The 27,426-nt window shown below is 38.5% G+C and overlaps 3 protein-coding genes and 1 long non-coding RNA gene across 5 annotated transcripts; 2 read left to right on the top strand and 2 right to left on the bottom strand.

Moving 5' to 3' along the window:
* Window positions 1-1,773: 1,773 nt before the first annotated feature.
* On the top strand, window positions 1,774-3,950 carry LOC102223076 (tripartite motif-containing protein 16-like). The gene has a single exon (XM_023328222.1). It carries the CDS (start codon window positions 1,802-1,804, stop codon window positions 3,464-3,466), a length of 1,665 nt encoding a protein of 554 aa, XP_023183990.1. The 5' UTR covers window positions 1,774-1,801; the 3' UTR covers window positions 3,467-3,950.
* Window positions 3,951-11,793: 7,843 nt separating this feature from the next.
* On the top strand, window positions 11,794-15,320 carry LOC111606891. 2 transcript variants are annotated; one of them, XM_023328296.1, is made up of 9 exons: window positions 11,794-12,003; window positions 12,133-12,186; window positions 12,437-12,487; window positions 12,676-12,720; window positions 12,808-12,836; window positions 13,682-13,693; window positions 13,793-14,203; window positions 14,333-14,539; window positions 14,955-15,320. In XM_023328296.1, the coding sequence occupies exons 1-9, from the start codon at window positions 11,916-11,918 to the stop codon at window positions 15,219-15,221; spliced, it is 1,164 nt and encodes a 387-aa protein (XP_023184064.1). In that variant the 5' UTR covers window positions 11,794-11,915; the 3' UTR covers window positions 15,222-15,320. The 2 variants fall into 2 exon arrangements, with proteins under 2 accessions (XP_023184064.1, XP_023184063.1); XM_023328295.1 differs by having other exon boundaries at window positions 11,795-12,003; window positions 13,679-13,693.
* A 1,200-nt stretch (window positions 15,321-16,520) lies between these two features.
* Window positions 16,521-18,191, bottom strand: LOC111607057 (O-acetyl-ADP-ribose deacetylase 1-like). The gene is made up of 4 exons (XM_023328891.1): window positions 17,779-18,191; window positions 17,587-17,645; window positions 17,386-17,498; window positions 16,521-17,279 (listed from the first exon to the last, which is right to left on the bottom strand). Exons 1-4 carry the CDS (start codon window positions 17,969-17,971, stop codon window positions 17,141-17,143), a joined length of 504 nt encoding a protein of 167 aa, XP_023184659.1. The 5' UTR covers window positions 17,972-18,191; the 3' UTR covers window positions 16,521-17,140.
* A 1,808-nt stretch (window positions 18,192-19,999) lies between these two features.
* Window positions 20,000-21,120, bottom strand: LOC111607130. The gene is made up of 3 exons (XR_002752313.1): window positions 20,845-21,120; window positions 20,160-20,289; window positions 20,000-20,087 (listed from the first exon to the last, which is right to left on the bottom strand). It is a non-coding gene; the product is annotated as an uncharacterized LOC111607130 (long non-coding RNA).
* Between the last annotated feature and the right edge of the window lie 6,306 nt (window positions 21,121-27,426).

Genomic DNA, 27,426 nt, shown 5'->3' with positions numbered 1-27,426 from the left:
TTAAAAGAAGAAATTCTTCTAGAGTCCACATTGTGTACATCTTTTTATTAATTATGGTTACACATCAGATCATTGCACTTTTGAAGATGTTTCGTCTTTGCAGTATATAGTTGAGGACGTGAATAGAGCCTGTTTCTATTCATCAGTAATGAAGGCCTCTTCTACCTCAATCAATTTCATGCGTTTGTTGGTTTGTTTGACTGTGAATGAGCTTTTGTCCAGTCAGTCTGTTATGCTGATTTAACACATGCCTGCAGCTTAAAAACAGAAAAAGAAGAATTGAGGGTATTTACCTAAATGGGATTTATTTAAGGGGTTGGTTGGGAGACACAATGTGATGTTTCCTTCGTCAAAGAAAAGTCTTCACTGTCCTTAGAGGTTTTCTCTTATTCCATCCACAGGGACTGTTTAAGTCTGACTTTGTTGGTGGGGTAAATGCTTTTAGGTGTTTATAGAGTATATTTACTGTGCTAAACAGTCCCAGGATCAGAACACAGAGAAGTCTTTGTTCAAGACCTTCAGAAAGTCAAAACATCCCCTGAAGATTTTATGGGAACTGAGGTATATTCAGTCTATGTGTCAGTTTAAGGAATTCCAGAAGAACTGCTGTTTGGGTCCAGATAAATTTGGATTTCAGGTCTAAAAATATGAATATTTCTGTTACCAAAACTTGGCCCTATTAACATCTGCCTCCCTGGACAGAAAAAAGATAAATCAGCTTATATTTCTAATGTTGTATTAAAGTGTGGTGCATCAGAGCTACTGTCTAATTAAACCTGATAAAAAATAACTGCTAAACCATATACTTAGCATTTTTCAGCCATGGTTGCAATCATAGTTATTGATTGGATCTGAACACATATCCTGAAATAAATGTTTTAGAGAGCATCACTACTTTGAGAATTTTCTTCATAACACAAATTACAGTTTTGGTGGGAATTAAAAACACTTCATGGCTCTGTATCCCAACCATTAATCTTTACTGTTTGCAGAAACATTCAGAAAATTTCATAAAAAAATTAGCGGTTCACACTGGAAGGAGAACGGTTCCATTTTCTGTGAACTAAATGCTCCCAGTTGGATTGGAATTCTCTGAGTAGAAAACAGTTTCACTGGTTTTGATTGAATCTTAAATGAGATAGATTTTTTTTATGTTTTTTTTTTTTTTGATAAAATCAAAAGTGTCCAATTTAATTTTGATTTTATTACAGCCAACCTGGATAAAAGTGCTGTTTAGAGGGGCATCCTTATCTAATCCAGTATTACTCTGTTATTGTCAATTTATTGCATTGTAAAAACAGAAAACACACACACACACACACCTACCTGTCTCACTGTACTTCTGTAGACTTATATTCAGTTTCTATAGCTTATCTCTGACCATTTCCCTAAACAAAACCACCTCACATATATACTCAAATCACATCTTAGTCCTAAATCTAACACATTACCCAAAAATTGTTTTTACATTGAGTGGGCATCACAAAATGTCTTCACAACTACAAATGTGAACATGATGTTGGTTATTTGCCAAGAAAAAGTCCTCACAAAAATAGCTAAATGAGTACAAACACACACACACACACATGTCAAAGCTCTTCCTGAACTCACCTGTCTACTAACTCCTCCTACTGCTGCTGCTCTTTGTCAACACATTTCTTTGTTCCCTCCCTTCAGATCAGTGGTTGGTCTAACAGATCTCAGGCCTCCCTCCCTGCAGCAACACGTCACATTTAGAGCAGAGTTCAGTTTCATTTATGAGGAAGTGAAACTCACAGACTCATTCTCACTGAGAGGAGAAATGGCGCAGACAGGAGTTCAGAAGGACCGAGAAAGATTCTCTTGTTCCATCTGTTTGGATCTATTGAAGGATCCAGTGACTACAACTTGTGGACACAGCTACTGTATGAACTGTATTACAGACTTCTGGGATGGAGAGGAAAAGAAAGGAACCTACAGCTGCCCTCAATGTAGAGAGACCTTCAGACAGAGGCCTGTCTTGAAGAAACACACCTTGTTAGCAGAGTTAATGGAGGACCTGAAGAAAAGCAGAGCCAGAGCTGCTCCAGCTGACCACTGCTATGCTGGACCTGGAGATGTGGCCTGTGATGTCTGCACTGGGCAGAAGATGAAAGCTACAAAGTCCTGTCTGGTTTGTCTGGTTTCTTACTGTGAGAATCATCTCCAACCTCACTATGAGTCTTCTGCTTTTAAAAAACATAAACTGGTTGAAGCTTCTGCTAAACTTCAGCAGAACATCTGCTCTCGTCATGATGAGGTGATGAAGATCTTCTGTCGTACTGATCAGCAGTGTATCTGTTATCTCTGCACTATGGATGAACATAAAGGCCATGAAACAGTCCCAGCTGCAGCAGAAAGAGATGAGAAGCAGAAGAAGCTCCAGGAGAGTCGACAACAAATCCAGCAGAGAATCCAGGACAGAGAGAAAGATGTGAAGCTGCTTCAACAAGAGGTGAAGGCCATCAATGTCTCTGCTGATAAAACAGTGGAGGACAGTGAGAAGATCTTTACTGAGCTGATCCGTCTCCTCCAGACAAGAAGCTCTGAGGTGAAGCAGCAGATCAGATCCCAGCAGGAAACTGAAGTGAGTCGAGTCAAAGATCTTCAGGAGAAGCTGGAGCAGGAGATCACTGAGCTGAAGAGGAAAGACGCTGAGCTGGAGCAGCTCTCACACACAGAGGATCACAACCAGTTTCTCCTCAACTACCCCTCACTGCCAGAACTCAGTAGGTCTACATGCTCATCCAGCATCAATGTCCGTCCTCTGAGACACTTTGAGGACGTGACAACAGCTGTGTCAGAGCTCAGAGAGAAACTACAGGAAGTCCTGGGAAACTCATGGACAAACGTCTCACTGACGGTCACTGAGGTGGATGTTCTACTGTCAGAACCAAAACCAAAGACCAAAACTGACTTTTTAAAATATTCTAGAAAAATCACTCTGGATCCAAACACAGCATGCAGTTATCTGCTTTTATCTGAGAGAAACAGAACAGCAACAAAAATGAAGAAAATGCAGTTTTATCTTGATCATTCAGACAGATTCAAACATTGGGATCAAGTTCTGAGTAAAGAAAGTCTGACTGGACGTTGTTACTGGGAGGTGGAGTGGGAAGGAGAGGTTGAAGTAGCAGTTTCATACAAGAATATCAGCAAATCAGGAGATGAAAGTGATTTTCGATACAGTGACAAATCTTGGTCTTTATATTGTGGCACATACAGTTATATATTGTATCACTATTATGATGAAATCCACATCTCAGGTCCAGTTTCCTCCAGACTAGGAGTGTACCTGGATCACACAGCAGGTATTCTGTCTTTCTACAGCGTCTCTAAAACCATGACTCTCCTCCACAGAGTCCAGACCACATTCACCCAGCCGCTACATGCTGGACTTGGGTTTTATAATGATGGAAACTCAGCTGAGTTCATTAAGCTGACATAGACAGAAGTGAATTCAAGTCCAGTGGTTAAAATGTGTTTTAGTTTCAGTCCATCTGGTCTGCATCATTGCAGCTTGCCTTTGACTTCACTATAGGGTCATTTGTTCACTGATCAGAGATCAGTTGTCTCTATGGTGATACTTTGTCATCTGGTTTGTTCTTTTGTTGATGTTGCAGTTTGTCTGGGTGATGCCCCTACCTGTTTCTGTCCAGCCATGGAGACTATCACTGCTTAGGAAGTCTTTATTAATCTCAACTAATTATTTGTTAGAAGAAAAATGCTGCTGGAACTAATGTTCAGAAAAACTGATGTAAGCTATGATCATAAATCAGAAAATCAGACATGAAATTGGTAATTAAAAAAATCAAATTCTGGGAATTTATTGAATTTCTCTATTTGTTGTCTGAAAATTCATCCAAAGATTTTTTTTAAGCTTTACTTTAGTTTACCTTTTCTTTTAGACTTATTTGAAAATGAGAAATAACTTCTTTCTATTTTCCATTTTATATATTCTCCTTGTGGGAGAATATATAAAATATATTATTGCTCCAACTGGGAGCAATATTTTCAAATTGAACATGTGCCTGTATATGAATCAATTTTTATGTACTAATCTTGGATGCTTGATTTACCAGGTTTTGTTTAGTCTGCTGACATGTAAACGTGTTCTTCATGATTAAAATGTGATGGAATGAAGATTTGTGTCTTAAGTCTCTCTACATAATATTTTCAGCTTCTATTCATTTGATGGCACAAACCCAAAAGGTCAGAACAGTCTTGATTCTGACCTAGACTGTTGTAAAGCTCATCGTCGTAACGTCACTTTAAGGTAAAATAATATCAAGAAACAAATAAATGTTCTGCCAGCTTGGTTCTAATGCTCATAAAACTTTTATTTAGATTTATATTAATACATGTTAAAGTAACGCTTTTCAAGCCAATGGCCTCATTCTGCTGGGTTAAAACTTATTGAGTGTAAAAAAAAATGAATAAATACACCAGACACTGGTGTTTGATGTGAGGAGTTAAATGATTAATCGTGATTCTCTGTACAGTGGTAACAGGCAGAGACCTTTGCTCTCTGACCCCAACAACTGATGGAGAACACAGCCACCAGCAGTGCATCCTGTTTACTGTACAGTGAGAAATAAATCACCACATGAAGTCACTCCCACTGACAGACCGATGACCTTTGATTCCAGAAGGCTTCTGCTGAGGAACACAACAGGTTCCACGATGAGACCAGACGGTGCCCTTTCGCTTCAGTCATCCACACATATTGTGCTCTTCCACATGAGCTTCAAATTAGCTCTGCACCAATCCTGTAAGGACCGGGCTGTCTCTCTCTTTGTCATCAACAGATGAGATATGCAGGTTCACATCCAGGAGGGAGGCGGCGGCGGCTCGTTTCTGTGCACGGCGGTAAGTCCTGGTGGAAATGTTGAAATGCTTTTAATAACACATGCTGAGCGAACCCACAGCATCTGAGAATCACCTGCTGGTCTGTGCCCTCAGGACATCGACAAGATGTTTCCCTCCCTCCTCAGACTTCCAGGAGCAAAATAAAAAGTTGGTTTTCTTATTCTGCAGAGAAACAGAGACGGAGTTATTTCTAGCTCTGATCACCGGAGAAAGCAGCCTTTCTGTTCCTCTTCTTTCCTCCAACACTCTTTCTTCTTTAATGTTTCTTTTTTTTGTACTGAGTTTGTACCAGTTTATACAACTTCTTGAAATCCTTCAAACAAATTACCACTGCTTGTATTTTTTAAAGGTGTCTTCAAGGTTTTTAAAGTGCTTGATTTCTGTATAAAGTCCGTAAAAGTGTTTGGTGTTCTACCTGCACAAAATACAATCTAACATTTACATTTGGAAAACCATTTATAGGGTCAGCGTTATGTATTTTCAGGCACAACAAAGTAATTAATGTTATCTCCAGTTGTTAATAAAAATACTGTATAAAACATAGCTTAAAATTTTTTTGACTTTGTAAATGAATGCATTGAAATTAGGCCTTTGTCTCTTTAAAAACTCCCATTCTTTCTGAAACTCCGCCTCCAGGAAGTCATCACAACATGGCTCCTCTATCAACCCTCGAGAAACTTTTCATTTGATCAATGCTTCACTCAGAAGTGGCTCCTATAATGAGCTCAGCAGGTGTTTGTTGATTGCTGCTTTTGGCTTGGACATCTGAACTTCCTGTTCCCAGGTGTTCAGTGGGCACCTCGTGTTTTCTGTGTTTTCAAGAGAGTGGTTCAGTGCCTCAGTGACCAAATTTAGCTCAGCTTCGCCCAGTTTTACTGAATACTTTGCAAACCCAGGAACAAAGAACAGCAAGTCACTTCACTGTACCAATATGCTACAGAAACATTTCCTTCTGCAAGAAATACAGAAAATTGAAATCAACATGGCAATATTCCACTTAAATATATCAGTACATAAAACTTCAGCCGTTCATCTACGCGTAGCAGTTGCTTAAAGTAAAAGCAGAAGAAATGTATCTTCTTCTATAATTCATGCCGCTACTTCGACAGTTAAAAAGCCTGGTTTACTTCCACTGAATGCATGTCTTTGACTGCTTCTCTAAAAGAGCATATCATTTTAATTTTTCATCAGATGTTGTTGAAATTCATTTTTTATTACTTCGGGTCGGTCTCGTATGGCAGTGTTTTCCCTGAAGTTGTCTCTTTGTGTCTGTAGGACGGAGTCGGCCGGGCCCTGGGCTGGTGCCGGAGGAGCCTGTTGTTCCGGGGACAACAGAGAACCTTCATCCAACCACTGCTCCACCGATCCGGGAGAAAGGAAGGAAGACCTCAACATCTCTTTGAATCGTGTGTTTGGTTTTATTTTGAGTTCCAGAAGGACAAATCAAGTCTCTAACTGGTATCTTTTACAACCAAAGCAGTCAAAATGTCTCCACTCAGTTTCTGCCTCATGTCTAACACAACGCTACATATGTGTGCAAAACTTTGCCAATACAAACACAATTTCACAATTAAGGTGTTTCTATTAAATTAGAAGCTCAATTAAAATCATACGGGAATAAGTTTGTTCACAACAATAAGTCATGTCACCAAGATCCTCCAACTACTTCCTGTGTTTCTCTTCTTTGTGGTTTGTGCCAGTTGTTGATTAAGCGACAGGTTTGAAGTGAAAAAAAGTTTTGAGACAAACCAATGTCAATGGCCAAAAACCCCATCTCATGCTATAGCCAAAACTTTCCATGGACTAACAAGAGGTTTTTTTTTATTTTTTGAAATTGGATTGTTTTTATTAAGATCATCTATTTTCAAAATGTCAAGTTGCGACATTATTTGGTCAATGGAGATGCAGCTACATCCTGTTGTTTAGACTCGAGGTGATTTGGGATTTCAGATCCTGAAGCTCCACTTTTCTCACCTCTCTAAATGACGGACATTTACACCTAGTAATACCTCTACTCTGTTTTGTATTTGCCTTGTGTTTTAATAGTGGAGGAAAAGCTATAGTCTAATATTGGTCAAATATAACCTTCATAAGCACTCGACACTACAGCATACACTAATTAATCTGTTTCTGTAAAAACTCCTGCTTTTTCTGAAACAACTTCAGGAAGTCATTGCAACATCTATGAACCTCTTAAAGTTTTACCAATGTTTCACTGAGAAGTAGCTCCTATAATGAGCTCAGCTGATATGCAGCTCCACCAGATGTTTGCTAATTGCTGCTGGCTAGTCTGGAGGAGCTGAGTGGGGAAGTGGTGGGGTTAGTGCTGCTTTGTGAGGCCTAAGTTTGTTAGCTTGGAAATTTCGCAGGTGGATCTAGGTCCACCCAGGTGTTTTGCACAGCTGAATGGTTGCCCTGGGAGATTAAAAGATTTCTCAAAACATGCATGAAAGAATCAAGGCAACACTCCAGGTTTGTTTTTGTCGAGGAAATACCATTATAACATCGTGTAGAGCTCAACAAGGTCAATTTTACATAGCACTGCTTCTTTAAAGTTACAGTGTTCACTTTACAACAGAACAGTTAGCAAATCACTTAGCCAGACATCTGGGAGTACTGCCATGGAAAAGCATCTGCACTGAGGGAACAATCAGTCCAAGGACAGCAGTAAAGATAACTGAAAAATTACTAAAGATATCAAGGTGTTCTGAAGGTCCATAAAGAGTCCAGACAGCAGCTCCACTGATTTACTGCTGTGGGAACTGAAGAAAGCTGTTCGAGAACGAACACCTTTAATTGGCCGTTGCCAATGTGTCTGGAAGCTGGGTCTTCTTTGAGATGTTTAATATCTGACTGTATTAAAAAAATCTATTTCTCACAATCTAGAGTTCATAATACTGGCAGTCCGACAGTGTTATGATTCACCTGTTTGGGAGAAAATGCAATTAAACCAAAAATTGTTCATAAACTGAAAATTTAGCTTTTACTTTAATTCCTTTCAGTCAAGAGAATTGATCGTGTTAAGAAATGAAGCATCTCTCAAAGAATGTTGATAAAATTGTTGAGAAATGTGTAGATTAATTTATTATTATTGCTGGAGTATGGATAATTTGGGTCTTATATGTATTTTGCTACATACAAAGTAACTATAGAGGTTCGGAAAATGTTGTTTTGTTTCATTTTTATTGCTTGTTGTGGTGAGACACGCTCAGCATGGGAGGAAGAGCCGAGTTTCACAACAGATGTTCCCTTCTTTCAAAAATCTGGGAAACTACAATTCACCACAGAACGCACAGGGAGCTGAAGGAAAAAGTTGAGCAACATTTTAGTAACTGATGAAAGCACTGATGTTCTCTTTGGGGAGTCACAGGTATTTTGACAGGCAAACCCCAAACACTGAAGTAATTCCACAGTAGACTGAAAAGCATGAATTATGAGGTAGCTACATTTTCTCATACAACAAGAAAACATTAAGTATCTGTGACGGAGGAGCCGTCACGAGCTGGGCGTTAGAGTCCGTGTTAGCATGCCCGCATAACTGCGCACACACGCCGACAAACACATACATCATCACTAATTTACTTTTGTTGCAGGTTGGACTGGGGCGGTTCATCGTGGGTGCACACGCGGTGTTCCTGCTCCGGTTAAACATTTACTGTAACCTTTTTTTTTAGCACTGGACGTTTTCCTGGTTTTTGTTTTCAAGTAGTGTGTTTCCGGATTGTGACGTGCCGGGAGGGAGTCACATGAGGAGGTGACGTCAGCAGAGCGCATTGGGTGTTGTATATTAGAGAGACTCTATAGGCACCCTTCTGTCAAAATTTAATCAGAGTTTGATGGATGAGTAATTAAAGACCCTAATTAATTGATTGCTATTAATCCCCCCCCCCCCCACCCCCCACCCCCCCCCCCTCCCACCCATCCCCCACTCCGTCTGTTACGCCATCTGTTATTCCCGCTATGTGTTTTAAAAATAGTACAAGTATGAAAAAACATTGAGTTTTAAGAATAATACAATTAAAGTATGAAAAAACAATAAGTGTTAGATAATCTAGAATAATATAACATTATAGTATATTTAAATAGATTTGGGGTGTTGTAGTTACCTTTGGTTTTAAACAGAATATCTTCCTGATATGTGAAGCGGGAGATACGGTCCTACCATCTGTGTGAGGTGGGTTAAAAGCCCCTCAGGATGGTTCTCATGACCTCTGGTCACCACACGTGGCAAGCGTGATACTCTGTCTCCGGACAACTAATATCCAGTCAGGATATAGATCCGGTAGGTACAATTTAAAACATCACAGATTCGTTCTCTAGTTACCATGCTTATTGATTATCAGCTATCAGCGCCCAGATTCTACGCCCGAGAGGGGATCTTACCATCTGTGTGAGGCGTTGTTGTAGTTACCTCTGGTTTTAAACAGAAGTGTGAGGTGGGTTAAAAGCCCCTCAGGATGATGACCTCTGATCACCATACTGGTTGACTATCAGCTATCAGCTCTCAGGATCTGCAGCACTCCATCTGTGTGCCAGTGGCACATGTGACCACTTGTGAGCAAATGAAAAACACAGTACAATTAGAGCACAAAAAACAATAAGTGATCATCAGTATCAAGATTAATACATAGATTTTCACCTTTCCTAGATAAGTTTAGATTTATCCATGCCATCTGTGTATGTGTGTATGCGTGCGAGGTGTGTGTCGGCGTGTGGGGGTGTGTGCGTCCAGGCGCAATAATAAACACATACCTCTAAAGAAAACCTACAGTTTAACTGTTTTACTATATTATTTAGGGTAGCACGACTAGTCGGTGCTGACTATGAGTTTGTGATTTCCTTCATCGCTTAAATTTTAAACTCTTATAGATTTTCTTTTTCTGTAACACTTGCTAGTGTGAAACATTTCAGTAAATGTTCCTCATTTGTACACGTACTTCTGAAGAATATGTGACAGACAGTAAACAGGCCTACTCAAATTTAACTTATATCTTTCCGCAGTTAAAGAATTTGTCCAGACTTTTCCAGAATTTGGTCCGGCATCATTGTGAATGATTTTGTTCAATCTTTTTCTTGCTGTTGAATCAGCGCTGATCTTCCTACTGCTTCATGTTTTCTCCAAAATAGTAAATCTTGGTTTAAATACATTTAAACTCTTATAGATTTTTTTTTTCTGTAACAGTTGCTAGTGTAATACATGTCAGGAAATGTTCCTCATCTGTACTCGTACTTCTGAACAATATCTGACAGGGACTAAACAGGCCACGGTGAGGTTCCCTTGGATTTCGATTGATTTATTGAATGTGTAAATATTTATCATATAGTTTTTTTCTTTTGGGGTTTGTTGCACAAATTCAAATATATGCCGGCTATCAGCCAAAAATTCAATCAGTGAATTTGTGTTTTTTTTCTTAAATACTCCCTCTCACCGAGACTTACTTACATCTTCTGACAACTAGCCCCACTTATAATAACATTGACTAAGTTTGCTATTGGTACACTTTACCTAAAATTAAAAATTAAACATACTCACTACACAACCATGCTCCAAGAGTTGCTCATAACATGGTGAATTGTTTTGTTACCTTAAAAATGATCTGCAGCTTTTGTTCCTTGATGCTGTCTGTTCACTAACAGACAGTTCAACACCTCTTGTGATCGATAAGCTTATAAATGATCAATGTGAAGCATCAGTATGCGCTAAAGAAGATCATATCAGTCAGATTAAGTAAAATATCATTATACTCAAAATTATATTTCTCTGAAAGGTCTATTTTTTTCTCAGGGAACTTAGACTGTATGAAAGGAATCAGTGAAATATACTATGAAATATTTTATCTGCTGCATCCCGATAATAAAACTTCAATTGTGAATTGAATGATTACGTTGCATCTAGATACAAAAGAATCAACCGTTAATTAGTAATCATACTGACTAACAAGATCTGATCAAACAAGAAACTTGACTACCTCAAGGGATTTTCTCACATTGGAGAATAAACCGTCTGACTTTCTTTAGCCACTAAATTTAACCTTACCAAAGTTTTGCCTTGGAGTAAACAGGTACTGAGTTTGAAGCGGATCAGACGCCTTCAGCCATTTGCTAAAGCTAGACTCCGGCCTTCCTCACTGTAAAATAAAACATTAGACTTAAACAAAAAGTTCAAGCGAACATCACTTAATTATCGTCGACTTGTTGTTTGTACTCATCTTAAACAAGTGGCAGGAACATTCGGATATAAAAAAAAAGCTTTATAAGTTAATCTATTTAAGTTGAGTCCATGCAACAAGTAAAATAAAATAAAAAGTGAACTATTTGAAAGTAGTGAGGATTTTGGGTGGTAAAAGTTGAACATTTTAACATGTCCAGACACCATTTCTGCTCAAGCAAACCAAAAGGTTTTGAACAGAACAACCCTGTCAAATAATGAGACCGTGAATCTTTAATCTATGTAGCAAATATATTGCTGCTGCTGCTGTAGGCAGAAAATAAAATAAGTTTTACGGAGAATAATATTTTGGATGAGTTTAAGAATATTGTTTGCCAAAATCACACGGTGTAACTACACTGTCTTTTATATGTAGCAGTAATTGAATCTTTTGAGGCAATTGGTTTGTATAAATTAAAGTAAATACGGTCTATTTTCCTGCTCCACATACTTAGCTAACAATGTGCCAGTTAGCTTCCCAGTCTGAACTTCTGGGCAATGTCTTGATTCAGTCAAATTGTCTATCCTGTATCTCCTGAACTCTGATATTTTGCTCGCTGGTCTTCATCGTGCTCTGAATGCAGTATCGGGTTTCTCTTACTTTAACCCGCCCAACTTGCACCTGATTGGCATGTTAGCCTTTTGATTCCCTCCCAGCGAGGCGGTGCTTCACAAAGCAAACTGTTTGTCAAACTGTTGATCTGCCTCATGGCTGTTTTAGAAGATATGGTGACTGAGTTTAGACAGTACTACCCAGCTCATCTCTTTTCCACAGTTTTTTTCCCACTTAGTTCCACTACTGCTGTGGATTTTATAGTCAATGTTTAAAGCCAGCACAGAGTCTAAAGCGATGGAGGAAATTTACGTCAATATGGAACCTGATGGACAAACCGCATCTAATCACACAGGTAAGAACAAAGTTACAGAGAAATCTAGCATGTAATGAATTCAATTTTGCTAAGGTTGAGGTTTTTGTTAAGGTTTGAGCAGCTTCTTTTTTTTCCTGCAGAGCTTTGACTGTCTAAACTGTTTTACAGGAAAGAGGAGGAAACCTGGACCTGAGTCAGAGGAGCAGCAGGAGTCTCCATCCGGTTGGTGAAAAACCTGAACTGTCCCTTTAAATGGGTTTAAAATTGCTCCTTTAAGAACAATGAACATTTCCTGTTGATCTTAGACCCCCCGCTGCTGGGTAGAAAGTGAAGTTTAATCACTGTGATTCATTTCTCAAAATGTGCTTTGCTGCTGGTGAAAAACCTGCAGCTAGATTCATCTCAGTTCTGGGTCGGCTTACGGATCAGAACCGGATTAACTCATGTTGATCCGCCTCTCTGTGTTTAACAGAGTTAAAGAAGAAGACTGAGAGTGATGATGATGATGATGATGTTAAAACTGGTGAGTTTTTACTCCCGTGTCTTCAAACTGGGTTTTTCTGACATGTTATGTAAATAGACTTGTGATAATGAGTAAATAACTTCTACACACTATCAGAATCACTCAACACGGTTGTATTGTTTTATGAGGTCTCTCCTGATATCATTAATCTGACCTGTTGATGATCCGCTGCTCTTCATGTTTAACAGGGTTTGAATCTGATTCAGATTCTTCAGGTGATGAAACTCGAGCTGGTGAGTTTAATGAATCAACTTCACAGACAGAATCAAGTCAAAGTCTGATTATTCAGAAACTCCCTGACTCTTCTTCTTCTTCTACAGACGATCCAGGAAGTTCTCAGTCTGAGAAGGTAACTATCACAGTAACCAACAGTAGAGGTTGCGCCAACTAGTCTTTGCTCTGCAATGACTTTTTATAGAGCTTGTTGACTAGTTACAATCATATGACTAAACTGATTTTCCCAAGAAAATGTAAGATGAACTTGGTGAGTTTGTCAGCTTGAGTTGTATAAAAATGTATATAATTTACCAAAGGGGTTCTGTAATAGGAGGTTTGCATGGCATGTAAAAAATAAAATAAAAAAATTCAGACAATATCCGAGTGTCAGACATGTTTTCACAACTTGTAGACTTCTCAATGCAGACTGTCACTTCCAGCTCTGACAGTAAACGTGTAGATATTGTAACGTAACCTGAGTTACAGGACTACCATAGGCTAGCATTCAGCGTTAGCTTTTGCTAATTGACAAATCATGTTCGTGCCAAACACCTAAACAAAACACTCGACATCATTATGTTCTTACATGGCCATCATCTGCGGATTAGAGATGAACAGTGGGAGCAGAACCTCCTTTTAGTCCCAGTCTTTACATAAATCCTGACATGTTCTGCTGGTAGGTTTCAGAGGAATCCTTCCTAAACTGACCTATGCAAACTGCAATTTTCTTAGGCAACGTCGCAGGGACATTGCCAAAGCAAAAATAAAAAGCATCCATGCAGCTCTGTTCTCCATCACCTGGTGAAAATGTATGTTTTTTTTGAGCTACGGAGGGCATTTGATGTACTGTGCTCCAGAGCACTGTATGACTTTGTAAAGTGACATTGCATCTATATTTTAGATATAAATTTACTGCAGAAAATGAAAGCCAAGTAGAAAATATGTCTAACCAATAATTGTCTGTTCTTTTTTCAGAAGGTTCCTGATTGGGTGAGTTGGACACTTAGGTTTTATTAGAAATATTCCATTTTGTTCCCGTGTTGGAATTTGCTTTGTGACTTTCTATCATTTCTCTGAACCTGTTTCCAGAGACAGAGCATCAAGCTGCTGAAGGAAAGTGGAGACACCAATGGAAAACCTGTAGGTGGAAAGGTTATGCAGAAATGTGCTCTGTGTACGTATGAAACCAAAAAGAAGCAGGAGAAGAAGTTCTTCCATCTGGCAGTCGCTGACGAGACCGACTGCATTAAAGTCATGGTATATGGAGAAGAACTATTTAATGAAGTTGAAAAGGGACGACTTTACCTTTTCATTAATGTGGAAGTGGATGTAGTGTATGGTGAGATGGTGATGAAGGTGACCAACCAGAGCAGAATCTCAAAGACCAACGGCATTAAAGTTCCCAAGACTCTGGAGCTGCAGAGTCCATTGTTTCCCATCGAGAAGACCCAATCCTTTAAGGAGAAAACAGCAGCGAGTGTTAAAGGAACTGTGATTGAGGTAAGTGATTACTGCTGATAGCAGATTCACAGCAAGAGATTTGTGGCTCTCTGTGTTTTATTATGCCGCACTGAAAACATTCGATCGTTTCAAGGATTGGTTTATAATCACTTTTTTTTTGGTCCTCAGATTAAATGCCAGAAACTTGGTACCAAAGCAAATGCACACGAGTTCCAACTTGAAGATGAAACCGGTTCCATATGGATCAAGCTGTGGTGCAAAGAACAGCTGAGAGGAATGTCAGTGGGAGATGTGGTCAGAGTGACCAACCTGCGGACAAACCTTTACAATAAAATGGTGTCTCTGAGCTCCACCGACTTCACCAGAATTCATAAGGTACCGGTTATTATTCAGACTGCAGGAAATCCAGAGTGCAGAACGTTGCGTCTCTGTGTGACAGAGAACGTATAAATGTGAAGCGGAATTAAAATTATGCATCTTTATTTACTTTTTCCACATTCAAGATGAACGACTAATGAATGAATGAATATACTTTAAACAACATAAGACCTGGGTAGATGGGTGCCTGAAGCGACTGCCCTTTTGTTACATGAGAATAACAACATTATGAGGGGGGAAAATCTCACACGGATTCATTGGAACTGAATAAAAACGATGCTTTGCATGTTACAGAACATTATAAAGATCATTCGGGAATCTAAACATGTCAACTAATTTTATTCAGATAATTCAAGTGTTTGGTTACATGTGTATTAATTCATTATGATCCTGTTTCCCTGTTTGTGTCCAGATGAAAGCTGCTGCTGTCCAGAGTGTCACCATGCAGATTGTAGGGATCATAGAAGCGGGAAAGGAGCAGTCTGAGCTGGACGTGCTGATCAACGACAAGTCCAGATCCTTCTTCATCCATTCTTCTCTCCTGGCTAAGGTTTTTGGTGTCAGTCTGGATGACGACTTCAAGGACAGACTTGTGAAGAAAATCCCGTTTTCAGCCAAAGGAGAAATAAAACAAAACAAAATCCAGACTCTTAAAGCTGCAAGAGCCACCAAAACTTAACAGAACCAGAGCTTTTAAAGCTGAACGTGCTGTGGCCATTTATGATAAAACAATTGAGTCAGAAGTGCAAGCAAATAAACCACCTGTTACCACCCACAACCTGGAAATTTTGGTTTTTGGAACAAAGAAGGCCGCGACAGAATGAGTCTTTTAAGTTAAAATCCTAAATGAGCTATTGGTGGAGAAACAACTTACCGTTAGGGATGCTCCGATCAAGTTTTCTGCTGCCGATTCCGATACCGATCACCAATGAGACCAATCTTTACCGATCACCTGGATTGACTGTTAATTTTTTGTTTTAGATGTAAATGCTACCATCTGACAAAATTAAGAAATTATCCGGCAATAAATTTACCTAACTTAGGCATAAAAAAATGCTAAATTCATGCAGGCACAATACAGCAGCTATTCAATCAAAAGGGCAACTGAAAAAACCTCCAGTCAGTAAAATAATATTTAACAGTAAGGCTCTCAGTTCCATAAATTATTAGTCAAATAAATCTGCCTATATCAAATAATGACAAGTAATAAAGGATGCATTCATTCAAAGTCAAACGCAGGCTGCATCAAAATAAACAATCTTTCGTGAGTGCTGATTAATGCTGGCTCTGATTGGTTATTTGTTCTGCAGAACACAGGAGGAGATTTATTATTTTTTTCAGAGATTATCTGTCTTTTGTTAGGACAGTGAAAGTTTTAATACATATCTAAAATATTTTCTTTTTTTTTTTTAAGTTACGTGCCGCAGCTTTAAGCAGATTTCATTCATTCCAGAGTTCAATCAGCGAGATTATTCATTTTGTGGTGATCCTAGTCTAAGAAAGAAAGAAACAAAGAAAGAAAGCAGCAAATGTACATGTTGGTTCCCCTGAAAATACGGATAAATTCAGTCATTGTAGGGTTAAAGTAATTTGAAGAGGGAGAAGCGTATAAACAAGTCAATGACGAGTCAATGACATGATGCATTCTGCATTTTTTAACTCGGTTAACTTAACGTTTTGTTTTTTTTACTGACTTTAATACATTTAAATCGCTACGTTGTTTGATAAGTAGAATGGAAATGACTTTTTTTGTAAACGGTCTTGTAAATTAGCGTTTTATAAATCAACTGAATTGAATTAAGAAATTTGACCATCGGATTGGACTGAAGAGAAATGATGAGCAATGTTTTATGGGTTTTATAAAGCAAAGATTGGTATTTTTGTAACATCAAAAGTTCATTTTGAGGCAAAACTAAGAAATTTATAAAAATTTCAAATGGCATTTTCCTACATACCGTTGCCTGGTGATTTAACAGGTAAAGGTTGTCAAAAACTATGATCTTAAATTTTATTTACAAAGCAATTTTCAAAGATATAAGTCTTAATATTCTGTACAACATCATTCACAGGTTACAAATACTAAAAAAGTCAAGCATCAGAATCACTAAAAACTCATGACAAAAAAAACTTGTGACAACAATCTTGCTCCTGAATTTGGGTCAGAAAAATAAAGCTAGAGAAGCAAACTCTTTCACAATTTAGATTTACAGATTCACAGGAAAAGCTACGTTTTCAACAACTATATAGATTTAGAAAAACAAAAAAACAAATTTTAGGCATAACTATTGTATTTTACCTGCCTCAGGGGCTTTGTTGGATCACTTTATGTAGCATGATTTAGTAGTAGCATCATGTAATATGATATTCACAGAGTGCAACATCAGTGTTTGGAATAAGTTTCGTATCTTTAATGGCAGGAAACATCATTTTTTACATCAGTGGGATGTTAAAAGTCTTGTATCTAAACATCTTATGGGTTGGTTTTTATTGTTTCCTTATTTATTGTTTCCTTAAAACTGTTTAAGGAGTGTTGATTTCATCCAAAATTTTAAGAGATTATAAAGGATTTAAAGCTAAAAAACCCACAATGAAAATGTGCTACACGGCATGCATTTGAAGCTTTGACCCAACACAGGGCAGGCTGTATACTGCGATGGAGATATTTGTCTCTTTAAAGATCTGTTCCAGGATCTTTGACACCTTTGACCACTGCAGCTGGTCCAGGCCACAGCCAATTCTGAGGGAGGAGATACGAGACAAGCAAATTGATTAATTATTCCCAATAAAGAAGAAGATTTAAGGGTATTTATTATAGTCATTTATTCACAGTAGTTCCTACAAACCGGGGTACTGATATCCTATTGACACCATTTTCTAAGCAGTGAGATTTCATGTCTTCCAGACTCTGTCTTAGGTTGACATACGTGGGTTTCTGGCTGGCTTTTGTCTTTGTGATCTGAGACACATAATAGGAAAGATACAGTTACCAGATTAAATAATGAAACAGGTTTTGGTCCTATGCAGTATAATTGTGGTATGTTTACCAGATAGTAGATGAAACGTTGATCATGTGTCAGGACAGCACACTGCCCCGGCAGCTTCTCTATTAGGACATAAAAAAAATACAAAACAGGATATGATTTAGCACTTGCTGTTGAAATCAGACATTTGAATGAACTGCAAAAACATAAAACATTTTTTCCAAAACAAAGATTTTAGTAACTAGTCTGACTCACTCTGCTTCTTTAACTCTGAGACTCGACCAAACTTCTTCTTGAACATCACCGCTATGCCTGCTCCCATGCGACAGTCTTCACTGATGCAGTGGGCCAAGGATTCATCGCGTGGACAGGAGAACAAATCTCCGGTGACATACTTTAATATCCAGTTGGTTGATTGATAGAGTTTCTCAGTTTTGCCCATGTTCATACTTTCTTAAGCGCAACTTGGAGAAAACTATAACCACAAAGTACCAAATCGGTAACGGCGCTTACTACAGCCCTGCTTATCCCCTCTACATATGGCCCCACACTAGGCTGTGTCTGTTTATGCCTTAAAGCACCACCCACTTTAGCTGAATTTTTTTCCAAATTTGTCCGGGGGTTGTTAGTCCCAGTAAACTACAAAAAGCTGGATTTTCTGTTTGCCTGAAAAATGAACTTTTGATGTTACAAAAATACCAATCTTTGCTTTATAAAACCCATAAAACATTGCTCATCATTTCTCTTCAGTCCAATCCGATGGTCAAATTTCTTAATTCAATTCAGTTGATTTATAAAACGCTAATTTACAAGACCGTTTCCAAAAAAAGTCATTTCCATTCTACTTATCAAACAACGTAGCGATTTAAATGTATTAAAGTCAGTAAAAAAAACAAAACGTTAAGTTAACCGAGTTAAAAAATGCAGAATGCATCATGTCACTGACTCGTCATTGACTTGTTTATACGCTTCTCCCTCTTCAAATTACTTTAACCCTACAATGACTGAATTTATCCATATTTTCAGGGGAACCAACATGTACATTTGCTGCTTTCTTTCTTTGTTTCTTTCTTTCTTAGACTAGGATCACCACAAAATGAATAATCTCGCTGATTGAACTCTGACATGAATAAAAAGTCATTCAGTTACTCATTCAGCTTCTCAGAATCAGCACAACATTGACTCTTTCCATCTTTAAGATGACTAGAACAAACTCCTCACTGTTGAATCCGTGGTGTTGGCATCACTTTATTACAAATGATAGTAAATAATTGGAAATATAATTTTACCAAGATATAACTTAATCCGATATTACCGGACACAACTGGAACTCCATAAAGTTTCGTAGTAAAAGTCACATTAATACACAATCAGAACACAACAACCGATTCTCCGCAAAAATACAAAAAAAAAAAAAACAAACAAACAAAAAAAACGTTTGTTTATCACGTCAGAATTTTAACAAGAAAGAAAAACACAGAGTACAACCGGTAAAATTGTTGTGTTATTAGATGCAGGTCACAGCAGTTGGAAGTGTACATTTTATCTTTAGGGTTTTATGTAACACCGTAAGCTACATTATTGTTGGTGAATAATATCACAGTGAACACAGATCCTAATCGTCCATCACTAGTGGATCTGCTCTTCTCTTCTTCCGCAGCCCTTGGATGAACAGGAACAACTGATGTTTGTTCGTTCTGTAGGACACAATTTCCCTTTAAGGAGAAAAAAATCAAAGTTTAGTTTGTTTTACATCGTTGTTTTTCAGCACACGCAAATGATAGAGCGCTTAATAAATTAAAATAAAAGTTGTTCATTTACATTATATTCATTTAGACCAAAAAGGAAAGTTATTAGTTATACTCTAGAATTCAGAGTAGAATTCAATTTTTAACGAGATCCAAATTTTTTAAAGTTTTTGACCAACCTTAAAGTGTCTTCAGCTCGTGGAGCCGTTTCAGTGAAGTTAGCGATCATGGAGGGAAACTTGCTGCTGCTGTTCTGCTCGGTCAGAATGTTGCTGATGTCAGAAAAATCTGCTGTCATGTCATGAGCTGAAAAAAAAAAAAATTAACAACCATGTTTGCAAAAAGAAGTGGCAAGACCGTGTTTTCACTTAAGACTTATAAAATAGTTTCATGATTTTGGTTATGCCTGTAGAATTTAAACTGAGGTAACACTGAACAATGAATCGTTGGGTAAATAGTTTGAAAAAAGAAAAGATATTAAAGACCTGCTAACCTAAATGGCTGCAAATGCAACCATTGTTGAAAATGAATCAAACTCATGTGTAATGTTTCACCTCTCTGCAAAACTTTGAGTCACCAAGCTTTATTCTGTTTTAAACCTTTGCTATTTGATCAGTTTGATTTTAGAAGGGGAACAATGACTTTTTTTTTAATATAACAGAAACATAAAATTTACTCTTTTTACATCTTTAAGATGACTAAAACAAGACTCACTGTGTACGCTGAGGGCGATGAGTTCAGCCAAAAGTAAAACATTCAGGATTCCCAAACAGACAGCCGCACGGAGGCAGAGCCTCTCTTTGGAGCTGCTCCAACCTTAACAAAAACCTCAACTTTAGCAAAATTGAATTCAATACATGCTAGATTTCTCTGTAACTTTGTTCTTACCTGTGTGATTAGATGCAGTTTTTCCAACAGGTTCCATATTGACGTAAATTTCCTCCATCGCTTCAGACTCTGTTGGCTTTAAACATTGACTATAAAATCCACAGCAGTAGTGGAACTAAGTGGGAAAAAACTGTGGAAAAGAGATGAGATGTCTGGTGTTCAACAAAACAAAAGGTAAACGTATTTTACCAAATAAAGAAATTCATGAACGCAGATTCAATATTATTTTCTTAAATATCTTACACAATGTAAAATTCTTCAAGGTTTCAATAGTTTCATAAGTTCATATTTGCTGATTCGGTTCTGTATCGATGAATATTTATTTATCCTTTTTCTTCGTTTTCCTTCAGCTTGGTTAATCCTACTCATAATAAACACTTTACACTTTTCCATGGGTGAAAAAATAATTGACTCTTTCCATCTTTAAGATGACACAAAATTAAAAATTGTTTTAAATCACGGATAGAAGGATGAAAAAATACATCCGATGTTGCGATGTTCTTGCTTCATCTTGCTCCTGCGGATGGCTGTGTCCAAAAATATTTTACAGGTCTCATTACAGGTCTCATTCCATCCTGATAACTAGTCACAGCCTTGCTCTCGGTAAAAACAACTATCATCTTTGTATTTTGCTTTCTAAATCCTCTTTTAACCCTGTTTCTTGTCCAGTAGCAGAAACACTTACATTAAGAAACCACAGGTGTTGAACTGAAATCCTCCTTTAGTCCAGAAAATATAAAATACCTGAATTGCATTATTACAAAACTTCTATAACCGTTGGATCGAATAATTATGGAATTGTACGTATTTATTCATATTTTAAAGATATGTACTTTTAGGACAGCCATCTAGTAAAAACAAGCTGCATGAGCCGGCTAGTACTCTCTAAAACTCAGTCACCATATCTTCTAAAACAGCCATCAGGCAGATCAACAGTTTGACAAACAGTTTGCTTTGTGAAGCACCGCCTCGCTGGGAGGGAATCAAAAGGCTAACATGCCAATCAGGTGCAAGTTGGGCGGGTTAAAGTAAGAGAAACCCGATACTGCATTCAAAGCACGCTGAAGACCAGCGAGCAAAATATCAGAGTTCAGGAGATACAGGATAGACAATTTGACTGAATCAAGACATTGCCCAGAAGTTCAGACTGGGAAGCTAACTGGCACATTGCTAACTAAGTATGTGGAGCAGGAAAATAGACCGTATTTACTTTAATTTATGCAACCAATTGCCTCAAAAAGATTCAATTACTGCAACATATAAAAAACAAGTGTAGTTACACCGTGTGATTTTGGCAAACAATATTCTTAAACTCATCCAGAATATTATTCTCCGTAAAACTTCTTTTATTTTCTGCTTACAGCAGCAGCAGCAATATATTTGCTACATAGATTAAAGATTCACGGTCTCATCATTTGACATGGTTGTTCTGTTTAAAACCTTTTGGTTTGCTTGAGCAGAAATGGTGTCTGGACATGTTAAAATGTTCAACTTTTACCACCCAAAATCCTCACTACTTTCAAATAGCTCACTTTTTATCTGATTTTAGTTGTTACATGGACTCAACTTAAATAGATTAACTTATAAAGCTTTTTTTCTTATATCCAAATGTTCCTGCCACTTGTTTAAGATGAGTACATACAACAAGTCGATGATAATTAAGTGATGTTCGCTTGAACTTTTTGTTTAAGTCTAATGTTTTATTTTACAGTGAGGAAGGCCGGAGTCTAGCTTTAGCAGATGGCTGAAGGCGTCTGATCCGCTTCAAACTCAGTACCTGTTTGCTCCAAGGCAAAACTTTGGTAAGGTTAAATTTAGTGGCTAAAGAAAGTCAGACGGTTTATTCTCCAATGTGAGAAATCCCTTGAGGTTGTCAAGTTTCTTGTTTGTTCAGATCTTGTTAGTCGGTATGATTACTAATTATCGGTTGATTCTTTTGTATCTAGATGCAACGTAATCATTCAATTCACAATTGAAGTTTTATTATCGGGATGCAGCAGATAAAATATTTCATAGTATATATCACTGATTCCTTTCATACAGTCTAAACTCCCTGAAAAAAAGACCTTTCAGAGAAATATAATTTTGATTGCTTTGAGTATAATGATATTTTACTTAATCTGACTGATATGATCTTCTTTAGCGCATACTGATGCTTCGCATTGATCATTTATAAGCTTATCAATTACAAGAGGTGTTGAACTGTCTGTTAGAGAACAGACAGCATCAAGGAACAAAAGCTGCAGATCATTTTTAAGGTAACAAAACAATTCACCATGTTATGAGCAACTCTTGGAGCATGGTTGTGTAGTGAGTATGTTTAATTTTTAATTTTAGGTAAAGTGTACCAATAGCAAACTTAGTCAATGTTATTATAAGTGGGGCTAGTTGTCAGAAGATGTAAGTAAGTCTCGGTGAGACGGAGTATTTAAGAAAAAAACACAAATTCACTGATTTAATTGTTGGTTGATAGCCGGCATATATTTAAATTTGTGCAACAAACACCAAAAGAATAAATACTATATGATAAATATTTACACATTCAATAAATCAATCGAAATCCAAGGGCACACATTAAAACATCAAATCTAAATAAATAATATGAATTATATTAATTATTTTAATACAGACTGATGGTTCACGTTGATCATTTAAAAGTTTTAATAATGAAAAATTAAAAAAATTAGAGGTGTACTATATTTCGTTAGTGAACACACTAAAGTGTGTAAGATAATGGGTGGAGGGAAAGCTGAAAGATACATAAGAGCCACCTGACCGTGGCCTGTTTAGTCCCTGTCAGATATTGTTCATAAATACATTTACAGATGAGGAACATTTCCTGACATGTATTACACTAGCAACTGTTACAGAAAAAAAGAGTTTAAATGTATTTAAACCAAGATTTACTATTTTGGAGAAAACATGAAGCAGTGGGAAGATCAGCGCTGATTCAACAGCAAGAAAAAGATTGAACAAAATCATTCACAATGATGCTGGACCAAATTCTGGAAAAGTCTGGACAAATTCTTTAACTGCGGAAAGATATAAGTTAAATTTGAGTAGGCCTGTTTACTGTCTGTCACATATTCTTCAGAAGTACGTGTACAAATGAGGAACATTTACTGAAATGTTTCACACTAGCAAGTGTTACAGAAAAAGAAAATCTATAAGAGTTTAAAATTTAAGCGATGAAGGAAATCACAAACTCATAGTCAGCACCGACTAGTCGTGCTACCCTAAATAATATAGTAAAACAGTTAAACTGTAGGTTTTCTTTAGAGGTATGTGTTTATTATTGCGCCTGGACGCACACACCCCCACACGCCGACACACACCTCGCACGCATACACACATACACAGATGGCATGGATAAATCTAAACTTATCTAGGAAAGGTGACAATCTATGTATTAATCTTGATACTGATGATCACTTATTATTTTTTGTGCTCTAATTGTACTGTGTTTTTCATTTGCTCACAAGTGGTCACATGTGCCACTGGCACACAGATGGAGTGCTGCAGATCCTGAGAGCTGATAGCTGATAGTCAACCAGTATGGTGATCAGAGGTCATCATCCTGAGGGGCTTTTAACCCACCTCACACTTCTGTTTAAAACCAGAGGTAACTACAACAACGCCTCACACAGATGACAGGTGAGGCCTGTCCGGTATTATGTCACAAACTCATAGTCAGCACGAGAGAGCCGGACAGCTGGCAGGAACCCTTTTCCCGCGCAGATTCCGAGCTGATAATCGATGACGGTTTGAAAATCTGTTTTCCGGAGATATAGAGTTTCCTTGCAGGCCATCTGTGATGACCCTCAGGTCAAGAGAATCCCCCAGCACGAGAGAGCCGGACACACACGCACAAACACCAAATGGCTTAGTGAGAAAAACCGGAGGTAACTACAACACCCCAAATCTATTTAAATATACTATATTGTATATTATTCTAGATTATCTAACACTTACTGTTTTTTCATACTTTAATTATATTATTCTTAAAACTCAATGTTTTTTCATACTTGTACTATTTTTAAAACACATAGCGGGAATAACAGATGGCGTAACAGATGGAGTGGGGGATGGGTGGGTGGGGGGTGGGGGTGGGGGTGGGAGGGGGTGGGGGGTGGGGGGGTGGGGGGGGGGGGATTAATAGCAATCAATTAATTAGGGTCTTTAATTACTCATCCATCAAACTCCGATTAAATTTTGACAGAAGGGTGCCTATAGAGTCTCTCTTATATTAAATTGAATATTGTATTTTTGTTTACAAGTTTATTTATTTATTTTTTTTTGTATTATTTGGTATACTGTATAAACTTTAGGCTGATTTGAAGTTTGATTCAAATCAGAATCAAACTTCTGATTTGAGTTAGAGATGATTAGTATTTTGCTAGTTTGGATTGTCTGTGGGCGGAGCCTGTGGCTTTAAAAGCAGGGCTCTGCTCCACAGGAGTCAGTCGGTGGTTAGACTGAGAAGAAGTCACGCTGGTGATGATGAACTATTGCAAGCAAAGGTACTAATGATTTTTGATTTCTAGCCTGCTCTGGATGTCCTTTGTGTGTGATCTGCACCTGCCACCTTTGTGAGAACCGAATAAATCTTCTAAAATGATCTCCAACTTGGAACAGTCATTCTTTTTTGACTAAACCATAAAGAACCTCGTCACACATGGTGTCAGGAGTGGGATTATGGCGAGCCGGAGAAGAGGATCTCGTTTGGTGAAGCAAAGATCTGGTCTTCGATCACAATCAAAGATGGAAGAACAGGTGACTGACAAAGCATGGGAAAGCATGCCAACGACGGATGGATCAGATGAGGAAGGTGAACCAAAGCCTGGCCCCAGTGGATCAAGTGCATCTGGCAGTGAGTTTCTCACTTTGATGAAGGGCTTTATGGCAGGTCAGCAAAAGCGAGAGAAAGGGCTGCTGAAGGAACTGCGACATCTTAGGATGTCCCTGCAGCAACCACAGCAAGTACCACGTCCTCACCTTCAGTTAGGAGTTGGTGCAGAGCAAAGTGACGATGATGATGATGACGACGGTGATCAAAGCTATCAACCTCAGTCAGTAAGTTACACCACTGATCCAAAAATTCCCCCTTATCAATTAGGAGAAGATCTTGAAAACTATCTGCTGCGGTTTGAGCGCATTGCCAAGACCTGGAGGTGGCCAGAGTGTGAATGGGCGTGCCGTCTCATTCCACTCCTTTCTGGGAAAGCGCTGGAGGCCTATGCTGCCATGGATGAGGACTGTGCTCACTGCTACAAGGACTTGAAAACTGCTTTGTTAACAAAGTTTGACATCTCACCTGAGACATACAGACAGAAGTTCAGAGCAACAAGTATACCTGCTGGTGAAACTCCTACTGAAACCTACCACCGCCTTAGAGGTCTCTACCGACGATGGATCCGTCCGGACCAGCATTCCAAGGAGGACATCGGGGAGCTCATCATCCAGGAACAACTGCTGAGCATTCTGCCCTCTGATGTAAGGACCTGGGTGAAGGAACATGAACCTGAGGATGGTCTGACTGCTGCAAAGTTGGCTCTACAGTACATGAACGCACGGCGAGGAGGAGCAGCACGGTTCTCCAACCCTGGACCGCGACCTGTTCAACCAGCTGGACATCAACGGTATCCCAGAGACCCAAGACAGGAGGTTAAAGGTATCACCAGTTCTCTGAATCCACCATCTAATGGTAAGACATTGATTTGCTATTATTGCCAGCAGCTGGGCCACAAGGCTTCTGTGTGCCCAATAAAGAAGACTAAGTTTACTGGTTCCTGCTATGCTCCTAGAGTTGAAAATCAAGCTGGAGTCAAAAACTTTGAAACTAGAACTCATAAAACTGTGACTGTGAATGGACAGCATGTGACTGCATTAATAGACAGTGGTAGTTCCACATCACTTATAAAAAAGAGTCTTGTACCTGTTGGATGTATGAACTATGAAAAAAAAACTGAGATCTTGTGTGTGCATGGAGATTGTCATGTTTATCCAAAAGCAGAAGTGACTGTCATTATTGATGATCAACCATATTTGCTAACTGTCGGTGTGGTGGAAAACCTACCTTTTGATATAATTTTGGGTACTGATCTACCTGTGATGTTTCATCTTTTGGAAGAGGTACGAACCAAGGGGAGTAAAGTTAGCAATGTTTCCGGACCTGTGATTACTCGTTCTCAGGCCAAAGAACAAGTTGAGTCCTTACCTGACTTTGATGAGAGTTTGTTTGAAATTCCAAAGAGGTCTAGAAAATCCAGAAAACAGAAAAAAATTTGAGAAAAAGTTAATGCTGAGTGGGAATGTGTTAACAGATTTAACGGTAGATGACATGTGGAAAATACCTGAAAATATTGCTACTTTACAGAAACAGGATGTGTCTTTACAACCTTTGTTTGATCGAGTGGAGGAAAAAACTGATGCTAAGTGGAGAGGAAGAGAAACTTTTGTGTTAAAAGATGGTGTATTGTATGCTTGTAATGAAAAACAGCGGTTGGTAGTTCCAACTTGCTGTAGGGCACTTGTCATGCATTTGGCACACACCATTCCATGGGCAGGGCACTTGGGGCGTCACAAAACATTTATGCGTGTCAGCTCACGTTTTTTTTGGCCGTCAATGTACAATGACATTAATGCATTGTGTGCTTCTTGTCCCACATGCCAGAAGACTCGTCCTGCTCAGAAATCAGATCGGGCGCTCCTCCAGCCACTACCAGTCGTCTCCACTCCTTTTCGTAAGGTTGCAATGGACATTGTTGGACCCCTAGTGAAGAGTGGGCGTGGTCATCAGTACATCCTGGTAGTATGTGACTATGCCACCAGATTTCCAGAGGCTTTTCCACTGCATACCATTACTGCCCCTGCAATAGTTCGAGTTCTGGTCCAGCTATTTTCAAGAGTTGGAATCCCAGATCAGATTTTGACAGACCAGGGAACTAATTTCACCTCTAACCTCCTAAAACTCTTTCATAAACAGCTTGGGATCTCAGCCATCAGGACGACGCCTTACCATCCGCAAACTGATGGACTGGTCGAAAGGTTCAACCAGACATTGAAGAGGATGCTGCAGAAGTTTGTGGATGACACTGGCAGAGATTGGGACCGCTGGTTACCATTCCTTCTCTTTGCCTATCGTGAGGTGCCGCAAGCATCAACTGGATTCTCCCCATTCGAACTCCTGTATGGGTGGGATGTTCAGGGACCATTAGACCTGCTGAGAAAAAGCTGGGATGCATCAGAGACCTCATCCAATGCCAAA

The sequence above is a fragment of the Xiphophorus maculatus genome, chromosome 23, assembly GCF_002775205.1.
Source record: "Xiphophorus maculatus strain JP 163 A chromosome 23, X_maculatus-5.0-male, whole genome shotgun sequence".
NCBI classification, from domain to species: Eukaryota; Metazoa; Chordata; class Actinopteri; order Cyprinodontiformes; family Poeciliidae; genus Xiphophorus; species Xiphophorus maculatus.
This window is presented reverse-complemented; position numbering and strand designations above follow the sequence as displayed.